Genomic DNA, 21,689 nt, shown 5'->3' with positions numbered 1-21,689 from the left:
TTAGAAATTCTCCATTTCAATGATTTATTTAGGTTTATAGATAACTTCAATGTAGTGGAACTATAGACTTAATTTCCTAGAACTTAGTCGATCTCTTCATGATTGTTCAGTTTTATTTGCTGTTAGGGATTAATATTTCATCTTTGGAGGATATACTATCATAGGAATTAAACGTTTGAGTTAATCTGCGTTCGTGAACAAAAAAATATTGACTATTCAAAGATAACAGTCATTGGCAACTCAGTATAGCAGCAATTCATGAACTAATGACTAGAACGGGTCATTAGTTTGTATTAACCCTATCCTCCATGTAGTAGTCCACAGGCTTCTGTATTAAATTTCACTTAACTATTACTGAGATTTTTCATTTTATATAGATAACAGAGATTTACAATAAACTGGGTAGAATCAGACTGAAAATGGTGAAATACTAAGTTAATATGGGTTTCTTACATAGCTTGATCTGTCCTGGAATGAAAATATCTTTATGAGAGCCCATTTTTTTTATCTCAGATCATGATAACTAAAATAGTAATTTTTACACTTAATTAAGGTTGTTCAAACGCTTTATTTATTTCGACTGAAATATTTTCCATTAGATAAATCAAGAAACAAATCTCACAATATCATCAGCATGTGCATCAAATCATTGGATTTTAATAGTTTTGAATGTAACCGTTTGTTGTTGACAGTAGAATTGTTACCATCATACGCCTCTAGCTCACCCTTTGACTGTTTTGATTGATATTTGTCAAAAAGTAACGTATGTTCTAACTTCCTGAATGATGTGTCGCATTAATAAACATGTACTGAATGAGATGTTAGGCGGGTAATCATTCTTCCAGAACACAGCTAAAATGTCCTTTCGTTTTCCCTTATCTTTGCCAAAATAAGAATTACTCATGTTCTTTATGATATTTCTTCTGCTTTACTCTTGCATTCTCAGAACTCATGAATGACCTTGAAAATAACGTAGTTATTTCACCCGACTTGTTTTTTTTTTACTAGTGTTTGATGGGGTACATTTTGAGTGTGTAATTTGTGTGGTCGTCGTATATTCTTTATGAGCCCATATGCACCATTTGTTCAAAATTAGGGTCTTCCAACTCCTTTAGGTAGATCTTCCATATCGTTCTAGTAGCATACTATCGGACAGACTAAAAGAAACGAGACAAACTTGATTTCAAAATTTCAACGTTGTTTAATTGAAAGCTAAATGCTTTAAGGCACTAATTTACCATTTTTCATGAATTACTCACATTGTTTCAATTACTTTAAGACTGTAATTCGTTTCTTCATTTTGTTTTTTATTATTATTTAGATTGATGAACCTCCTGTCGGAGCATTAAGAGGTATTATTAACTGTGCATTTCCATCTTCACCTACATCTTCATTTGGAGTCCTACGTCAGTGTCATGCAACTTTAGAAAATTCTTTAGAGATAGCTAAATCAACTCTTCCTTGGCTAACATGGGTATATTAATGACTATTTATTGTTATATTAAATAAATACCAAACATGTTTATTGTTAAAATCTGAAAGTTTATAAGATGAATATGGATTAGAATACTAGTTCAGTGTGAATTCTTCTAAATGTTATGACAGATCAAATCAACACATGATCGTCAGTAAACATAGTCATTAAGTTGTTTATATGAACTGTGTATGCAATTATAGACTTTTGGTTGGAATCAGAATGAAAGAATAAAAAATTTAACTAACATAACTTAAAATTGTTTATCATTGGGAAGATGCATATGTAGTGAATGAACACTCAGGTTGGGATGACCGATTTATTGTTTAAGGGAAAATTACACAGTGGTTTAGTAAAATATGGAATCATACATTAAATACATTATTTCCACATTTTTTTGAATTGGTTCTTAAAAAAACTTCATTGTTCCTCCATTCATGTTGCTATCATGATAGCTTTCAATTTTCTACTCTTTTCTCCTCATTCCAATCTTCTCAATCTCCTGTTACAAGACATTCCACTTTTGATTGATGTTTCATGCTACTTATATCTGTCAACATAAGTAGCATATATCACACATGTACTGTTTTGAATTTCGAGTCCTGTTATTATTATTATTATTATTTTGTTAATGTTATTCCCTAATTTCCTTCTCGAGTTTTTATTCTTTTACTATCATAACGATACTTTTCCATGAGTTCGTCAATTTTCTGTTGTGTTGAGATATTCTTACGGTTGTATTGATGAAATTTATAGTTATTGAAAGTGATACACATCTATGCCTCCGATCTTAGGTTGCTTATGACTGACTGACTACCTTTGTAATCGTATAGAATATTTCATTAATAACTAGAAGCTGAATTGAAGTACAAGTTAGAACACATGTACTGAGAATAATGACACCAATGAAATAGGGTTTGGACTAATGATTTTATCTATAAAGATAATAAAAGCGTTATGATTTCACTTACTTACTTACTTACTTACTTACGTCTGTTACTCTTCGTGGAGGAACATAAGTCGCCCACCAGCACTCACTATCCAACCCTGTCCTGGGCAATCCTTTCCAGCTCTTTCCACTCGTTATTCATCCAACCCAAATGATAAAATCTCAAGAAAACCATTTTTATTCATTCGTGTCAAAGAATTCTTATAGTGAATTGTTTAGGAATAAGCAAATTACCATATTTCAACAAAGGCTTACAGAAAATTGCATTTCAGTTTGAGAAAGCGAATGGTGTATACTTTTGTATTGATAACTAAAAGCTTTTCTTACTCTATGGATATATCTTTTTATTATTGTCTTAGTAACTTCTGATTTCGCAAATAGTTTAGGTACCGAAATTTAATTCCACATTAAGTCACTCAACTTAAGCAAACGAGAATTCATTTGAATGACGTACATGGCCTATCTAATAGTTACGTTAACTGTGGTAGGTACAAATGGCAGTTAGCCTACTATATAGATAAAAACATGAAATGTGTTCGGCGTCTTCTTCTTCCCGATGATCGAGTCATCTTCTAAGTAATTATTTTTACTAAGTAGATTAGGGTCAATTGTCTGTTTTAAGCAATTTGAGGAAAATATTTAGCATTAAGAAAATTGAGTTATTGACTCCGTGACCAAACTTTGATAAGGACTATTTAATTGAACTTTAATCAGAGTGTAAGAAGTCAGTAAACATAAAACTAGATAACTGAAAAAACTGATTTATGAAGGTTTACTACTATTGTAGTGTATGCTACTTATGCTGACAGATATAAGTAGTATGTGGCAGCAATCGGAAGTAGAATGCATGCCAGCAGAAGATCGAATCGAAGAGAATATGAAGGGAAATAGAGAGCAACAACAGGATTGGAAGAATCATGAAGCACGTACAGGGCAAATGAAGGAAGATGTTCAAATAATATATTTAATGTTTGATTTTCATATTTTACGAAAGCACTGTATAATTTTACATTAAACAGTAGATTGGTTTTCCGCATCTGATTTCTCTTTCACGTCATTACGATATTTGGAACATTTAAAACGCAAATGAAATAAGCATTTAGCTACAAATATGGGATGCATTGAATAATATAAAATTCATGTAACTAAAGTGTTATGGATTAACATTTTAGTATCCTCAGCTCGTTCATCTATTAGTCTGGTCATGTACTTAATACCCTCAAATGCCCTGGTACGACAGAGGGTGGAGAGAGTACGTTCTCCCTCTCCAAAGAAGTCGTACTCCCTGCCTTCTCTCTGTGAGGGTGTTTTTTACGAAAAAGAGATGACGAAAATCGGGTTTCCGGCGCCTTGATCGGGTTCGTGGATATACAGGATCCACCTCGGAGAGTTGGAAAACTCTGATTCCATACCAATGGTGCACATGAGCTCCAGGATTCTGAGGAAAGAAATGGCGTATGAACCCATCGTTGGTCACCGGCTACCATCAGACTTCATCTTCTAACGTATTTCCATTGTCTTGTAGATTAGACCTCTAGGTCAAAGGTTAAAGTAGTGGCACCCTTAACTAGACCATCTTCTTCGGATTGGGCGCCCGAACAGTAGTCCATTCCTCACACGAATCGAATGACGAAGAGTAGCGTATATATATCTGATGCCTCCTTTTACCAATATTTATGTGCTTAAATAAATAATAATAATAATCTTTTGAAAACACTTTACAACATGGGTTTGTTTGTTTTTTCGTTTTTTATTCTTATTCTCATAAGTTCACTTTATTTTTATTTTTTTTTAGCTTCTAAAACAAATTGATTGGTCTGATTTAGCAGTTTACTTACATCAACAATCTCCAATATTATTTCCTCAAAGAGATTATAGTCTATTAGGTGTAAACAATTAATTGAATCTATTCAATTCATTTATATTTATATTTTATAAATATAGTGTCTTTCAAAGAAGATCAATTTCAAAATCCCCTTACCCCTTTTCTATCATCATTATACAAATGATACTTTTGAATGGTTCTCTTGAATGTATCTTAGTAACAATATCTTGTAAGTTGTTCTGTTTGTTTTGTTTGTTTGTTTTGTAATCAAGTGTTTACGTGGATGCCTTATTGTTTACTTGTTTACTTTTATTCAACTATAACTTATCACTTATTATTTTGTTAAGGATGCCAAAAAAGAAAACTGTACAATAATTAATGATACTTTCATTCATTTATATAATTTGTTAATGTGATCTGATGTAAGATCAATAAATTGAGCCTTTTAAGGAATCATTTAGTCAAAAATAATACATAACGTGGTCAGTCAGTCAGCTACAACGTAGGACCAGGCACATATATGCATCGGTCCAAGTTGCCATACCTCGTTAGAATTAGGATATACAATTAATGGTTAAGGTTAATGAATATATATTAAGAGTTTTTATCATGAACTGATATAATCTATAATGCCAAAATGTTATTTACTTAAATGAATAAAGAAATTTTGCGCCAAAAATAAGATCTGTTCTCTTATATCTAATTGGTTCGTTCATAAATGTAAATCGGTTTTGAATTATCTTTACTGTAAAGTAAAATTTTATTTGGGTATGAGAATTAAAATCAGTGTTGATTTTTTTTGGCAGACAGAATAGTTACTACTGGGGGTTTATAGAAATTTTTGAATTTTCATATTTGAATATCATTGAACTGGTCTTTGTTAAACAACCATTGAAAAGTTATACTACATCGAAAGATCTATCAAGTGCTTATTGGTTTACAATTGTTGTTAATATAAAATCAGTTTGTTATGTTAACTATGAAAATTCAACTATCTCTATAAACCCCCTCTGTTGTGTGCTTACTAGTGATACATTTTGAGTGGTAATTCTCGAAGTTCTAGTGAAATGCGTATTTACGCCTGTTACCCCTTGTGCGAGCATAGAACGCCCACCAGGATTCTACATTGAACTCTTTCCTGGGCAATCCTTTCGAGTTACCATTCATCCTTTTGATGTCTACTTCTCATCCCTGATGTAGTGTGTACTTTGGCCTTCAGTATCTTACATAGACAACAATTTATAAACATTTGTCCAACAATGATTTGTAATGTCTCTATTTGGTCTGTGCACGACCGATCGTTACGGAATCCATTTTCTCGTTCTCGAAGCTGAGTGTCTACTGAATCTTTCAACCTGTTCAACAACACTTTGTTGAAAATGATTTCTTGTACCGATATAAGTGTGATGCCTGTGTAGTTCTGACTCTTGCTCAGATGTCTTTTCTTTGATATCTTGATGAGGTGTTATTCTTTCCAGTCCATCGGTACTTGTTCTTTCTCCCTAATTTTCTTAAGTAAAAGATCAAGCATGTTTGCAGTTGCTTCCATGTTTGACTTCAGTAATTCAGTTGGTATGTTTTCATGTCCTACTGCTTTCCCATTCTTGATTTGTCTGATGGCGATGCTGATCGTTGGTGAAGCGAAATCTATAGGATGGTCTGTGTGTACTGCTTCAATGCCTGGTGGGTTCAGTGGGGCTCGTCTATTCATCGAGTTCTTCAAAGTGCTCTACATACCTGTTCCTATGTTCTTGAATCTTAGTGATTAACTTGCCTTGTTTGTCCTTGACTGATCTTTCTGGTTTACCATATTTTCCTCCTAGTTTCTTCGTTGTTTCATATTTCCTTCTTGTTATATCCCGGTAACAATAATGAATGGTAACTTTTGGGATCAATTTATGAACCAATACTAAACGCATATTTCTATTCTGTAATTAATAAGTAACTAAACTATGCATATTCATATTCCTCTTATTATAAGCTTTATTTTGACTTATAAAGTATTATTATACGTTTTACCATTCTTGAGTTATACCCAGTATATTAATTACTACCTCCCTCATTCACAGCCACATCTGGCTAATTCTTGTACAAATGTTATGTCCTATTTTATGGTACGATATGGTCTGTTTGATTGGTATATAAACCGAGTATGTTTGAAATAAATGATTCATGTTGCAGAGGCTGAGATTGGTGTTCTGGACTTAACTGGCTGGGCTAGGCGGAAAGCAGGACCAATCAGAACTCTAGGCTGATCGCACGTGTTTTACGCGTCCTTGGTCAGATCGATGAGTCACTTCCCACTAATCGGCAGTCACAAGTTATAACACTTCTCTTGCACCTTTTTCCACCAGTACTCCTGGGTGCTTTTTGTAGACCCTAATACTTCTTTTCACATGCTTATTTGCTTCTGTGCATTCAGCTTTTGCTTTTACTTTCTCTGCTCTTGTTCGGCTATTGTTAATCATTGTCTTCCCGTTCTTTTCTTGAATCTTGCCCAAGGTTTTGATGGGGGTCCATTCCATATGGTGATGCTTCTTGCTTCCCAGAAGCTCCTGGCACGTTGACGTTATTGCTTGTTTGACCCCTTACCAGTTGCTCTCCAGAAAAATTTCCTCTTTGAATAGATATTGTAAGGCTTGGAATCTGTTGCTGAAGTCTATCGTGAATTCGTTGAGGAAGGCTGTATTAAACCTTTGTAATGCTGTTTCTGCAATTGGTCAGTACTCCTTTAGCTTCAGTTTCATCTCGGCGACCAACAAGTGGTGATCTGATGCTATATCAGCTCCTTTCTTTGTTCTCACGTCTTCGATTGACTTTCTGAATTTCATAGTAATGCAATTACGATCAATCTGATTTTCTGTAGTGTGACCCGGGGAAACCCGTATAGCTTTGTGTATGCGTTTGTGGGGTAATATAGTGCCGCATATAACCATTTTCTTGAATGCACGAAGATTTGCAAATCGCCATTCTCCTTCCTTTCCCTCAATCAGTCCATGTCGGAGTTCATAAAGAGCCGTAACAAGTGGAATTCAGTCATGTCGAGTTTGAGATAGTTATTAATTAGTAGTGACATTTGAGAATGGCTGCAGCTATATCACAAATCGATTGCAATTAAGAGTTTAAACTATTGGATGCCGATTTATTTTTTAAAGGTTAGGCACTCGTAGAGTGACCGAAGTTCTTGAATTCGATCTCTGGCAAAGTTATGGCTGCGCAATACTGGAAGAGTCTCATATGAAGACGAAACAGCTGTCCAGTGCTTACTCGTTGTCAATAGTTCTTCTTTACTAAGATCAGTCCGTGATGTAAACGAAAAAATTCTTTAATTTATTTGATATTAATAGAAGTTATGTAACGCTGATAAACTGTCTTTATATATGTGTGTATATAACTTGGCTATCGCATGTACTTTGTGTTTTATGAAAACCTAACAAGTTATGTGCAAACCAAATTATTTGACTTCAAATAGATCAAGACGAAGCTAATTTGGTTTCAACAATAAATTTGACATAGTATCATTTCAAATAATCATTACTAGGGAAAAGGATTTCTAGTTTGGTTTTCTACTCACGTTAACAATCTAATATTTGCCCATATATATGTGTACTAAAGAGAGAAAAGTATTCTTAAGGTTACTCGTATTCAACCAACCAAAGTTCGTGCGTATAAGAGTTTTAAAGTGTAGCGATGTAAAAGTTAGCTTGGTTACATTTGAACTTTCTATTTAACTTATTCCGTTTCTTTATCTTTTATGTTTAGATTTTGATTGAATTTAAAATCAATTCGTTGTATTTAATTTCCATTTCGTTAATTTCCTCTCTCAGTGTAATATGAATTCATTTGAACTGAATTCTCATATTCATACTAGATCCTACGTTATTGAATACTGACTGACTTTTGTTTAGACTAATATTATTAATAATGCTCCTGTTCAATTTAAAATTGTGTGGTATGTTTAAACAATTTCACATAGTTTTATGTTCTAAACAAAAAAAAGCTTTGTCAGATGGTTAGAGATTATTGGCAGGATATGCTGGACTTAGTTGTCATGCTTGTTGGTGATTCACATCATAAATCTTGATGGAACCATTTAAAACTATAATATAATGCTGTTTAGATTTTTTAAGCTTATCATGAATGCAACTACTTTAATTGTTTGCAAATTATGTTAATTTCGTTTTCTAATTTGATCAGTTTAACTTGAAATAACCAAAATTAACGTTTAGTGTCCATTTAACGATATTCGAATGATTGATTGTGGTTAGCAGTGGTACCCAGGACGCGCGTTTCGCCCTATTTGGGACTCGTCAGCTGAATGTACCTTCATCTCAGAGTTGATGTTCACTCTCTGACTCGAACCCAGCACCGTACATCCAGCTGACGAGTCCCAAATAGGACGAAACGCGCGTCCTGGATTCCAATGCTATCCACTATCCAGCTTTGCTTATAATGCTTGTAAATTAAGGCAATATCGAGGCGATACACACAATATGCATATATGCCAATAAGAGACTGATCAATTGCAGTCCTAAATATCAATGGGAAGATTCAAGTAAAATAATACCAAGTGGATTAAATGTTTTTTTCAATTGATCCTCTTCAAAATTTCAATCTTATCACTGTCTGTCAAACCCTGAAACATTGACTCGAATCTTGAAGAAATTATTTATCCTCTTAAGGATTCACTAATGAACTTCATAGTTAAATCGGTTTTATTTAACAATAACTTATAAAAAATATTTATCAAGAACCTATGTGGAACACTGGGTTAAACAATCTACTTATAACCATTTGATTACAGATTTAAACTTACCTTCAACTATTTCAGTATGAATAAACGGTTGATATTACTCACTTTTAGTAGTACTCAAAGACAAATATATAAATCTTTAGCTGACAAATATGTTTAACACATCAACAACCTACTAGTAAGTTAATGAAATATAAAAATATATATATTTCAATCTACTGTGACAGACAATCTATTATTTACATGTATACATTTGCTATCATGTAAAGTTTATTCATCACAGTTGGTGGAACACTCGCTTATCTGGTTATCATGATCGGTTAACAAGGCGGATCTGATACGGACGTAAATACAAGAATTAGCAAAGCAAGGAAATCATTCCTACAGTTGAAGAACATATGCAACTCAAAATAACTGTCAACCAATATAAGTCAGAATCTCTAATACGAACGTCGAGACAGTTCTATTGTACGGAGCTGTGTTAGTTTTCTAACAGAGCCATCATCAAAAATGTGCAAATATTTCTAAACAATTTTCTACGTAAGATACTGAATATTCGTTGGCCGTATATCATCAGCAACAGCCTACTATGGAAGAGAACAAATCAGCTACCAGTTAAAGAAGAAATTAGTAAAAGATATTGGATGTGGATAAGATATGCATTGAGAAAATCATCATATTGTATCTCAAGACAAGCACTTACTTTGAATCTTGAAGGGAAACGAGAAAGTTGAAAATCAAAGAACACATTCCATCAAGGATTCAAAGCAGACATCAAAAGAATATATAACAACTGGAAAGGATTTCACAGGATAGAGTTGAACGGAGAATACTGATGAACAGCCTATGCTCCTTTATGACAGGTAACAGACATAAGTAATTAAGTAAGCATCATATAGAGTTATGATGAACAGCTAATATATGTGAAACATATTAAATTAATAAATATTATTATTATTATTATCATTATTATTATTTATACGTATAGAATTATCATTATCAATGATACAACATAAAATGCCAATCGTACAATGAATGATTATTGTTAAATAAAATGAATAAATACTTCAATAAATCATTCATTCTAAATAAATCAAAACGGTTTATTTCTTTTTGTTTTCCTTTTTTTCTCTTTTCTTTTTCTTCTTCTTTCCCCTTTTTTCTTCTTGAAAATGAATTGTATGTAATATTGAATAGAAAATAATTATATTATCCAAAATTACTATTAAATAATAAACAATGAACATTCAGAACAACGGATCTCTCCCTCCCTCCGTCCCTCTCTCTCTCTCACTCTCTTTCTCTCTCAGTAACTTCATCTTACTATTGTGTATTGTTATTCCCTTTTTTCTAGAGAATATGAATTATATATATAAATTCATGTGAATATGGAAAAAGAAACTGATCATGAAATTGTTTACAATATTGATTATTATTATTATTATTAGTTTACAATTAATGTTATTAATTATGTAATCTAGTAACCAATTTATCGATTTTTTTTATTGAAAGTTTGATCAATTTTGTTTTGTTTTGTTTTGTTATCTTAATAAAATAATACTACACTAATGTTTGTTCCAAACTTAAACATGAGTTCAAAATGTAAGTTTGTTCTTTTTTTTTCTTTTTTTTTGTTTTTTCTTAAAAAAAAAGAAAAGAAAAAGGGAGTTACTGAGCAGTTTTTAAATGTCTAATTCTATTGAATGAAAATAAGGTAAAGAATGAAAGAAGGAAAGAAAAAACAAATGTGAAATAGTATCATAAAGAACTTCAATAAAGTAATATACTTAAACTATCAAGGTATTCAATAATAGAAAGTATAATAATAATAATAGAAATGTAATTATGAATTAATTAATTATCATTTTTATCATTTGGATGTATATTCATTGGTAAATATGATTTAGATGTTGGTGATTCTGGTTCATTTATTGTTGATTGATTTGGCATAACTGTACCAAGTGGTGATGTATTTTCTTGTAAACGCATTGCTGCAGCTAAACTCATACGTTTTTTATTATGACGACCTATACTAGATGAATTACGTTTTTCACGATCTGTTATATTAGTTGTATGAGATAATTCACGTGTATATTCTTCTACAACTTCATCTATTTCTTTATCAATTTCAGCATCTTTTTGAGCTAATTCTTTATAACATAAATGATTAACTATACCAGCTCCAACTGCATCACCCATTACATTGATTGAAGTACGAATTCGATCACTGAAAAAGAAAAAGAATATTTAAACCATAAACCTACTAATATATAATGATATTGATGCGAAACTTAACGACTTTTTATTCTGTTCATTTTATGACTCAGTTCTCATCACAGTCCATGAAATTGTTTTATTATTTATTTACTTATTTGAACGCATAAATATTGGTACAAGAGGGCACCAAATATGTATACTCCATACAAAGTTCGTTGGCTACTGAAAAGTAAGGTAAGATTAGCGCAAACAAGGGCATAATCCGAGTTCAGATAGGTACTCTAAAACGAGCGGCAGTCTTTTACACAACCACGCCAGCGGTAGCTGATCGCAATGTGATCAATCTGAGTCCAGGCTTGAGATGCAGAGGGAAGATGCCAGGTGGCACATCGGCAATGACTGTGCCGGACGTTAGTGCTAGCCAGAAACAGGTTGTGGTCTGTGCACAGTCGCAGTAGACGGTCCCCGTTATCTGTCCTGCGACCAGCAAATCCCCATCGGCCACCTAAACGACTCTCTTCTATGCCTAGACGCCCGACCTGAGCATTCAATTCTCCGGCTAGTACTACAATATCTGTCGAACGCACTTTCTGGAGAAGAACAGTTAACTGGTGGTAGAATTCATCCTTGTTTGCATCCGGGCTACGGTCTGTCCGAGCATAGGCGAAGATGACGGGAAGACATCGTTTCTCACTTGTTTTAAAGAGAGAATCAAACATGTAGACAAGTAAATTTTGGTGCAATTGTTTAAACACTTGAGAGATGTTAACATCAACATTGTTTTAGCTTGTATTTTTTGCACAATTGAAGAGTCTCAAACTAGTATGAATTAGTTATATTGTTTATTACTCTGTTTCCACTGATTTAAATTATCCAACTTTAATAGAAATGAATGACGTGTAGATTTTTCAAATCTTAGTCATAGTTATTAACAGGGAAATTCTTTCAGACAAACTAAATTTTTTCAATTAGTTGTTTCCTTTGAAAACACTGAGTTCATGTTCCAGAGTGAACATCAACTCTGAGATGCAGGAACACCCAGCTGACGAATCTTAAATAGGACGATGTGGCGCGCGTCCTGGATTCCACTGCTAGCTGTTATATCCCGACAAGAATAATGAATGGTAACTTTTGGGATCCATTTATGGACCAATACTATGAGTATATTTTTATCGTATAATTGTTATGTAACTAAACTGTCCATATTCATATTCCTCTTATTATAAGCTTTATTTTGACCCATAAAGTATTATCATACGTTTTACCATTCTTGAGTTATACCCAGTATATTAATTACTACCTCCCTCATTCACAGCCACATCTGGCTAATTCTTGTACAAGTGTTATGTCCTATTTTATGGTACGATATGGTCTGTTTGATTGGTATATAAACCGAGTATGTTTGAAATAAATGATTCATGTTGCAGAGGCTGAGATTGGTGTTCTGGACTTAACTAGCTGGTCTAGGCTAGCCGGGAAGCAGGACCATTTAGGACTCTAGGTTGCTCGCGGGTGTTTTATGCGTCACTGGTTCGATCGATAATTCGCTGCTCTCTGATTGACTGTATCGTTGCGTTATACAGTAACAGGGCACACAGATTCACAAGTTATAACACTATTCACTATCCATCTATGCTTATAATGCTTGCGACCTAAGGTCATATCATGACAATTCGCACAGAATGCACATATACTAACAAGAGACTCATCAAATGCAGTCCTAAACATCAATGGGAAGATACAAGTAAAACAACTCCAAGTGAACTTTGAAAACTTAGTTCACACTCACAGACTAATATTAAATCAATGATCAATGAAATCTTCGATGTTTATGATTTTTGCTTGAGAGATTTGCTCTGCTTTCCTATGTGAATATAAATGAAGATCTTTTCCTAAGTGAAACTATTTAAATAGAAATAGTATGATATATCGAAGAAGCTAAGCAAATCATTTATGTTTAATGATAGCTTGAACAACAGTTTGCTAACTTGCTCATAAACGTATTCATTTAGTGATGAAGTTCCCCAGGCAACCTTGTTTCATTCCTATGACTTAGTAAATATCATCAAATAGATTGTACTTGAAACGAACTGCAAAAATATAACGATACGAAATAGTATTCTATTAATCATTCGAAATCCTAATTGAAAACAGTGTATATCGTAAAATTGAATAGTTCCCATAGATTTACACAAATATGAATTATGTGCTTAGTTGCGATTCACTCTCTCATTATTTCTTTCAAATCAATTCAGAAACGGTAATCAGTGGTTGGTGAAGCATAATCGTAATGAAATAGATTTTACTAACTGTAATCAATAAAAGTTATACAATATCGAGGATTTTTCTCCGTTGGATACTAACTTAATGATCTATGAGTAATGCATTCTCTGTATAGGTTGAGAATCATGCGTTCGACCCCGAGTGAAGTTATGTTTGTGTACTATTAAAGAGCTTACTAATAGCACAATGTTATCTATTGACTTTTAGTTGTTTAACTAAAGACAATTTTTAATGTAAAACTATAAAGTAATTTTATTATCATAAAATAAAGTAGACTATTGTTTATTTTTAAACTTACAGTAACCAATCAACCGCTAAAATTAAAGAAATATCTTTTGTAGGCAATCCAACAGATGTAAGCACTAACATCATAGTAACTAAACCAGCGCTTGGAACACTCGCCGCTCCTATTGCTGCCAACGTTGCTGTTAAACTGATAAAAATAATTTATAGAAAATGATTTAATAAACAAGTTAATAGAAGTTTTAAAGCTTAATTGATACATTGTTAACTGATTACTGATCTTTCTTCATTATTCTTAATTAATCATTACTAGTTACCTTATAAGTAATATCACAGAAGTATCTTGTAACTAATGTATATATTAACTGTAAGTCACTTGGTTATTTGGTTAACATTTTGGAATCACATTACTGAGAAGAAAAGTTATCATTTATCCAAGTTTTATTTTTTTTCTTCAGTCAATTGTACCATTCTAACACTAAACAATATTAACAAATTAGACTATATACATTTGCGTATACACTAAAGGTCAAAGAACATACTGCGTCGGGAAATGAAAACAGATATGAAAAGGATCAATAGCAATTGGAAAGGATAACCTAGAGCAGAGTTGATTAGAGAATACTGGTGAGCGATTTATGCTCCTCTATGTGGGATAGGTAACGGTAGTAATTAAGTAATATATATATATAAATAGATTACAGTTATCAAATTTTAAATAGATCACAATATAATGCAGTGATTCATACAAGTTATGCATTAGAAAAACCAGATGTAATTAAGATCATGAAACAACCAATGTTAAACCACCACTGAAAACCTGGAAGCACTGGACGGTCGTTTCGTCCTGGTAGGGGACTCCTTAACAGTGAGCATACGCAATCTCACCCGCGGGCTTCGAACTATTTTTGTTTACAAGTGCGTCTACTTATAATTACTAAGTAGATTGTCTATGAAAACTACAAAACTTTACCTTGAAGATGTCATCAGTTTATTAGTCTTTTGTTAAATATATAACATTGAATTCTGGAAATATAATTATTCCATCTAGTTAAAATTATTTGAGATTGAGTCATAAGATGAAAATTTCCCCCAACTTAGTAATTAAGTAATTAGATAGATGAATTCATGAGTCAATTGAAGCTAGACCACAATGAAAAACCTTGAAGCACCGTTTCTTCCCAGTATGAGACTCTCTAGTAGTGTGCATCCACGAAACGACCGTCCAGTGCTTCCGGGTTTTCCATGGTGGTCTAGCTTCACTAGACTCATGAAATAATCTATTAAATTACTATAATATCCACAAAACTCCTCTCTAATTAGATATTCATATACTGATTAAAATAATAATATCTCTCAGTATATAACATATCTAATATTTAATTCAACTTGTAAATTGGTATTGGACCATATTGTTTCTAATATTTTTCACTGAATTTCGATTCTAAAACCATCATAAGATTGAACTTAAATCCATTCACGTTGCATAAGCTAGTGGCTATGTGTACTTAATGGCTAAGTGGATAATGATTTGAGTGTTTGAAGCTATAGACAGTGTGGTTGAAAATCCTCACTGAGATTACAGTACACTCAGCCAATGAGTCTGAAACAGGAGAAAATAAATATTGTGACTTTCACTACTAGACACATTCTATCTTTTTTCTATTTGAACTTTATCAAGAGAATTGGATATACGAAATCATGGTGAACATAATACATATTCTACTGATAGGATTCTTAATAATAATATAATAATATAATATGCACTACATGTTAATAACTAGTTGACTTTTTCAGTGATAAAGAATGGTATAGTTTTGTTGAAATAGTCATAATCAATAAGACCTTGGCCAAAAGTATAGGTGGTTTTGCTTGAACGCTTATATACTACTTACAACTTTTGTTAATAGTATAAAAATTATCACTAAGGTTTAATTTGATAAATGAGTGGAGAATTACAGTGATTGTCACTGTAGAATACAATTATTTGAGATTAATTCAAAACGAGTATTGACTCTTTACAATTTATTTAAGATTTGAACTGTTTCGACATTATCCTTGGTTAGGTATGTTTTCGAGGATCATAAGAATAAAACGTATCACTTATTTATTTATTCATTTGAACACATAAATATTGGTAGAAAGGAGCATCGAATACATATGCACCACACAAGTCACTTGATTTGTGTGTGGGCTCTGATACTGCACGGCTGCCCAAACCGAAGCAGGTGGTTTTCTTAGAGGGCCACACTAATTATTGGTCATCGAGTACCACGTGACTGCATTTTCTGACGTTGCTACAGTGCCTTGTGGATTATTTCTTTTGGTCAAAGGCTCCGAATGTGGCTCTCTCAGAAAACCACCTGTTCCAATTTGGGCGTGCGGGCAGTATTACAGCCCAAACACAAATCAAGTGACTTGTGTGGTGCATATGTTTTCGGTGCCTCCTTTTACCAATGTTTATGTGTTTAAATAAATTTAAATAATAGAATACATTACCATTACTGGAAAAAAAAATAAACGCACTAATTATTTAAGAAATGTGTAGGTGTTTGATTTCATAAATATTTAAATAATTAGCATTGATTGAGATCATCAACCGATCTGAGTTTGAAAACCATCGAAAATCTAAACGTAACGAACAACCAATTCGTAGTATCATAAAACTTCTTAGCAGTGAGTATCTACTACTCATCAACTAGGGACCAAACATAGAACCTTTGTTCTCATGGATGCTTACTTCTGAGGAGTCCCATATTAGGACGATTCGGCCGTTTAGTGTTTTCAAATTTTCAATGCTGATCTAACGTTGATCGGTTCATCATCTCAATTTCAATCTAACAATCTCCACAACCCTGTACTAAAAAATCAGGAATACTACAAAAACCCCATATGATCATTTTAGTTCATACTTAGTTGAATAATTTGAAATAGTTTATAACTGAGGATATTTTCAAATGAATCATATTACAATACAATAATACATTTAAATAACACTTTTATTACTTGTTAGTAATTAAAACAAGAATAAAAATAGGATTCTAATTATAATTAAACTAACAATAGATGATCCTAAAACAGGTACATCAACAAATTAAGAAAAAAATTAATTTGACTAGAAAATAAGAAATAAACTATCAAGGGAATTAGAATTGAATAAATAAAACAATGAGTTGTTATTCATTTTGTTCATCATTTATTTTTCTTTAATTCTATTAACTATTTCGCTTATTTTAATAATTGAATTGATGAGTCAATTGAAACTAGACCACTATGGAAAACCTGAAAGTACTAGATGGCTGTTTCGTCCTAGTGTGGGATTCTTCAGCAGAGCGCATCCACGGCCCCGTCTTGTGAGATTCCAACCCAAGACCTATTAGTCTCGTGCGCAAACGCTTAACCACTAGACCACTGAGCCGGCCGAGATCCAACGGTGTTAATGTTTAACTTTAACCAATTCATGAAATTACGCCACCGTTCACCATTGTCTTCAGTGAGGTAATATCTCACAACAGACTTGGTTGATCTACCATGGGTAGGACTTCTCACTAGAACTCCAAGAAATACCTCTTCAAGCTAGTCACGAGTGAGCTTATGATGATTATAATCGGACAGGGGTTTTGTGGAGATTGTAGTGATTTAATAATTGAATTCATGAGACAATTGAAGCTAGACTACCATGGGGAACCTGGAAGTACTTTTTGTTCAAAACAATATGAGAATGATGGACAAGTTAGGTATACAACGGAAATATATAATTTTTAAAAGATAATTACTGTTTGTAAATGATGTTAAAATAAGTAAGATTGGAGTGGTGAACAGAAAAAAACAAAACGAACGAATACACACGTTTTAATAGTTGAATTCATGAGTTGATCTAAGCTAGACTACCATCGAAAACCTGAAAGCACTGGACCCCTCATCAGTGAGCATATACGATACCACATATTGGATTCGAACCCAGGACCTTTGGTACCATGCGCGTACACATAACCTGTAGACCACTGAGTCGGTATCCAACGATGTCAATGTATAATTTCAATCGATCCATGATCTCGTGCAACCCTTTATTCACTATCTCTGAAGTGGATAACTGTCTACATCCAACACAGATTGGACTCCACTGGTCAAGGCTATTTTGAACCAATGATGAATATAAAACTAGCTTATCATTTAATAAATAATTACTAATTTTTACTTATACCTCATTTTATTCTTTAGCACGCAAAATCTGTTGTTAGTTGTACATAGATACTTGAATGAAATGTCAGATCAAGAGTTGATGAATATTTCGAAAATGTTTACATCATGAATTGAAAACCATTGGTAACCTGGATGGATTGTATATTTCTTTCGTCCTCATATAAGACTATTGAGTAGCATGTACATAGGACCTAGCCATAAAAAGAGTGTAGTCGTTTTCATTTTTAATCATTCTTTTGTGCATGAATTAGATTAGCATTGATGTCAACCTTTCAATGATTTGAGAACTCCCACTTCCCAATAATACTTAGTGTGACTACTTTTAGTGAAACCTGTACATGAGGTAACTCACTATTCACCTATACTTAATCACTTTACCTGTTCCCGAGTGACGACCTTTTCTACATGCAATCAGGTTTTGTCTGCATCGAGAACGAGAATGGACTGTCACAGGTTTGCGAATAAGCAAGTTATCTTTAAACAACTTTCGTATCATTTTACGCGAGTTAGCATTTCGAATATTTGCAGTTTCATTAGGATCTGGCCAGATCTTTTTTTCCGCAACCGAATACAGTCGAGGCTAAACGTTTTTGAGCACATAGATTACACATTTCACTGCAATGATCTTGTGAGAGCCGAAAAGTGACTGAATTTTTATATTTTTGTTAGAAATCTTATGAATTCCACTATAAATTTATGATTAATTCAAAATTTTACTTTACATATCTTATAATCTAGCTGACAGTACTTATATTAGTTAAAATGTTGAATATTTTGAATTAGAAAGTTCATTTCTATGTTATATTCACTAGTAATAGTGTAGTGTGTTCTACTGATCTCGACAGGTATAAGTAGTACATATCATCAATTGAAAGTGAAATGCCTGGAGGTATAAGGTTAAGAAGATCAAAGAAAAGAGAACAAGAACAAATGATGATTGTTGTAGAATTGAAAGAACAATGAAGTCTGAGACAAATGACGTAGTTCTCAGATTTTACTAAAATGTTCTGTAATTTTATATTCAATTACATTCAACTGTCTCCCCCCCCCCTGCCACTGTAATAGTAATGGTGTACAGAACTGAGAAGAAATAATTCCAGGATGAAATAAATGACTTTCGAAAATGTTTGTTTCGTTAGAGTTCACACTTAAAAAAGAATGGGATTCGCATAGTGTTTACTGAAAAATGTTCTACAGTAATCTATGGTGTGAAATGAAATGATTACTTTTGATATTATACAACAACAGCCTAATGATGACCTCAATTGACTGTCAATCGTTGTGTTGTAAATATATACATTCAAATTGCTACAGTAATTCGTATAGTTGGGTAGTGTCACCTCCATCTTTAGATAATTCATTGTTTACTTCATGCTTCAAAATATCTTCCTTGTAAAATGCTATACTCGACTGATTCCAATGCTCTTGTAGTGTCGGTTACTATGTTAAGCCCACATAAGTTATTCTAGTTTCTGGATAGGATAATTTATCCATTCTTTTTGATTCACGTTTTGACCCTGTTACCTATACTCTTGTCAACCCCTGACTGTTTTTATATGAGCGTATGTGTGTAAACACTTCTTATTCTATTCATCACATATCTGTAACTTATTTTTATCTGGCTATAAATATGAATTACCGCTTGATTAAATGTAGTTGGCTCACATGCCTTCTTCATCGCGCATCATTTCATTTCGTTCCTTTGATCGTCTGCCTGGATCAATGATCCTTCCTCATATTTGATTTATTTTAACACCATTATTCACTAACGCTAATTAAGTCAACGAGGATTGACGATATAAATATCTCGATATCAATCATTCATACGATCCAAATAGATTCAGATAAGGGTTCCACACTCTACGTTTATTATACTCATATAATTTGGACTCAGATCAAGCATTCTGTTATGGCATGATCGAATAAAAGTTCAAATTTTAATAATACTTGATCTAATTATGATCATTCTCTATTGTTTCTTTTGTTTGTTTTTGGGACTTACCTTACAATAAATACTTCAATAATTGTCAAATATTTTCCATTAATTTGTGCAATGAAAATTGATGCAACAGCTTCATATAGTGCAGTTCCATCCATATTGATTGTTGCACCAATAGGTAGAACAAAACGTGTTACACGTTTATCAATGCCTAGATTTTGTTCTAAACAACGAAATGTAATTGGTAGAGTAGCTGCACTGGATGCAGTTCCAAGTGCTGTAATCCAAGCCTTTTTTTAGGTTGTATAAACAGAGTGAAAAAAAAGATAGAGGGAAATAATACAATTCAGTATTATTGATAATAGTCATAGTAGTGAAACATGCTATATATATATATATATATATATATATATATATATATATATAAAGACGAACTATGGAAGACATGAGCTTTTTAAGCAAAGATGGATAGTGGCTAGCAATGGAATCCAGGATGCGTGTATACTCGAAAATGAAGATCCTAGGTTAGATCCCTATGTGCGAAATCGTGAATAGAGATTTCTGAGGAGTCCCATAGGAGAACAAAATGGTCTTCCAGTGCTTCCAAGTTTTCAATGGCTATCTAACATCTATCTATTCATAAATTCAGTGGAACTCAAAACTTTCCACAACGGCATACTTGCATGTGTTAATTTATTTCTACTGCATTACAGTCAACATTCTGTGAATAGTAATATAAGTTAGAATCAATTGTCTTTTGTCTCTCTCATTGTTGTCCTGTTTGTTAGTGTAGTGAGCGAAGATGTTGTGGAGTTAACCAATTTATTGTCTAATACAAAATTGCAAAGTTCTTTCTTATGATATGGAAACCATACATTAAATACTTCATTTGAAAATCTTTCATTAATTGTCCTTTTTTTCCTTCATAAATCTGTCAATTCAAAATATCTTTCTGTTTTCTTCAATGCTATCTTCTCAATCTTCTTCTTTCAGGCCTTCGATCTCTGACCAGTGTTATATACTACTTATGCCTGTCGATTTAAGTAGCATACACCATAGTTGTAGTAAAGTAAAGGAAAGCCCAGGACAGAGTGGGTTGAAGAATACTAGTCGGTGGCTTATACTCAATTGGGAGTAACAAGCGTAGATAAGTCAGTCATATTCTAATATATTCATCGTAACTTGACATTCATTATTGACTTAATTTAATGTCTTCACTGATACACTTAACACTTTGTTGGAAAGAAGCGTGAAATACTCTTTCGTATACGAGTTCATTAGTTGTTGTTTTCTTTTAAATAAAAGAATGTGTACGAAAAAAAACCCACTTAATACCCTAACAACAAGTACTTGATCACTCATTTATACTATCAGAGAAAAATTTATATACATTTCACTTATTCGTTTCAATCTATGAACTTGATAATAATTTACATTAGATCTTATTAAAACTACCTTCATTTAAAAGAGAGAAGGAAAAAAGGAAATCTATATTTTCACTTAAGTGTAGAAGAAGAGATAAGATTAGTATCTAAACCAAAAAAAATTAGATAACAATATCTAAGGTCTATTTATGATTAACAACCGATTCATTTACTCCACCCCCTCCTAAAATGAACCAACTTACATCATTTCTTCTTTTCTTTTCCTTTTTAATTCTACGATAAAGTTTAGTTAGTTGTTTTAATTCTTCTTCTATTCTAGTTCAAGTAAATCAACCACTTCATTTTACTGTTCACATTAAAATCTCTTTTGAGAGGGTATAAATTGTATTTTTTGTTGTTGTTGTTGTTGTTAAGATGG

The 21,689-nt window shown here is 32.8% G+C and overlaps 2 protein-coding genes across 3 annotated transcripts in view; one reads left to right on the top strand and one right to left on the bottom strand.

Moving 5' to 3' along the window:
- TPP2 (tripeptidyl-peptidase II Tpp2) overlaps positions 1-9,950 on the top strand; it is a 64,128-nt gene extending 54,178 nt beyond the window's left edge. Inside the window, exons 27-29 of one of the 2 annotated variants that reach the window (XM_035732351.2) lie at positions 1,322-1,474; positions 4,219-4,477; positions 9,285-9,950. In XM_035732351.2, coding sequence (XP_035587559.1) covers positions 1,322-1,474; positions 4,219-4,323 — 258 coding nt within the window. In that variant the 3' untranslated portion in view covers positions 4,324-4,477; positions 9,285-9,950. Of the gene's footprint in view, positions 1-1,321; positions 1,475-4,218; positions 6,435-9,284 lie in introns of those variants that run through there. The other variant, XM_051216719.1, reaches the window with a different exon arrangement.
- A 15-nt stretch (positions 9,951-9,965) lies between these two features.
- SLC1A2 (Excitatory amino acid transporter 2) overlaps positions 9,966-21,689 on the bottom strand; it is a 93,978-nt gene continuing 82,254 nt past the window's right edge. The window contains exons 8-10 of the mRNA XM_051216718.1: positions 19,950-20,176; positions 13,800-13,934; positions 9,966-11,228 (exon numbers count right to left, since the gene is read on the bottom strand). Coding sequence (XP_051065314.1) covers positions 10,856-11,228; positions 13,800-13,934; positions 19,950-20,176 — 735 coding nt within the window. The 3' untranslated portion in view covers positions 9,966-10,855. The remainder of the gene's footprint in view (positions 11,229-13,799; positions 13,935-19,949; positions 20,177-21,689) is intronic.

Source organism: Schistosoma haematobium, chromosome 6, assembly GCF_000699445.3.
Source record: "Schistosoma haematobium chromosome 6, whole genome shotgun sequence".
NCBI classification, from domain to species: domain Eukaryota; kingdom Metazoa; phylum Platyhelminthes; class Trematoda; order Strigeidida; family Schistosomatidae; genus Schistosoma; species Schistosoma haematobium.
The sequence above is the reverse complement of the archived record's forward strand: the minus strand, read 5'-3'. Positions and strand labels throughout refer to the sequence as shown.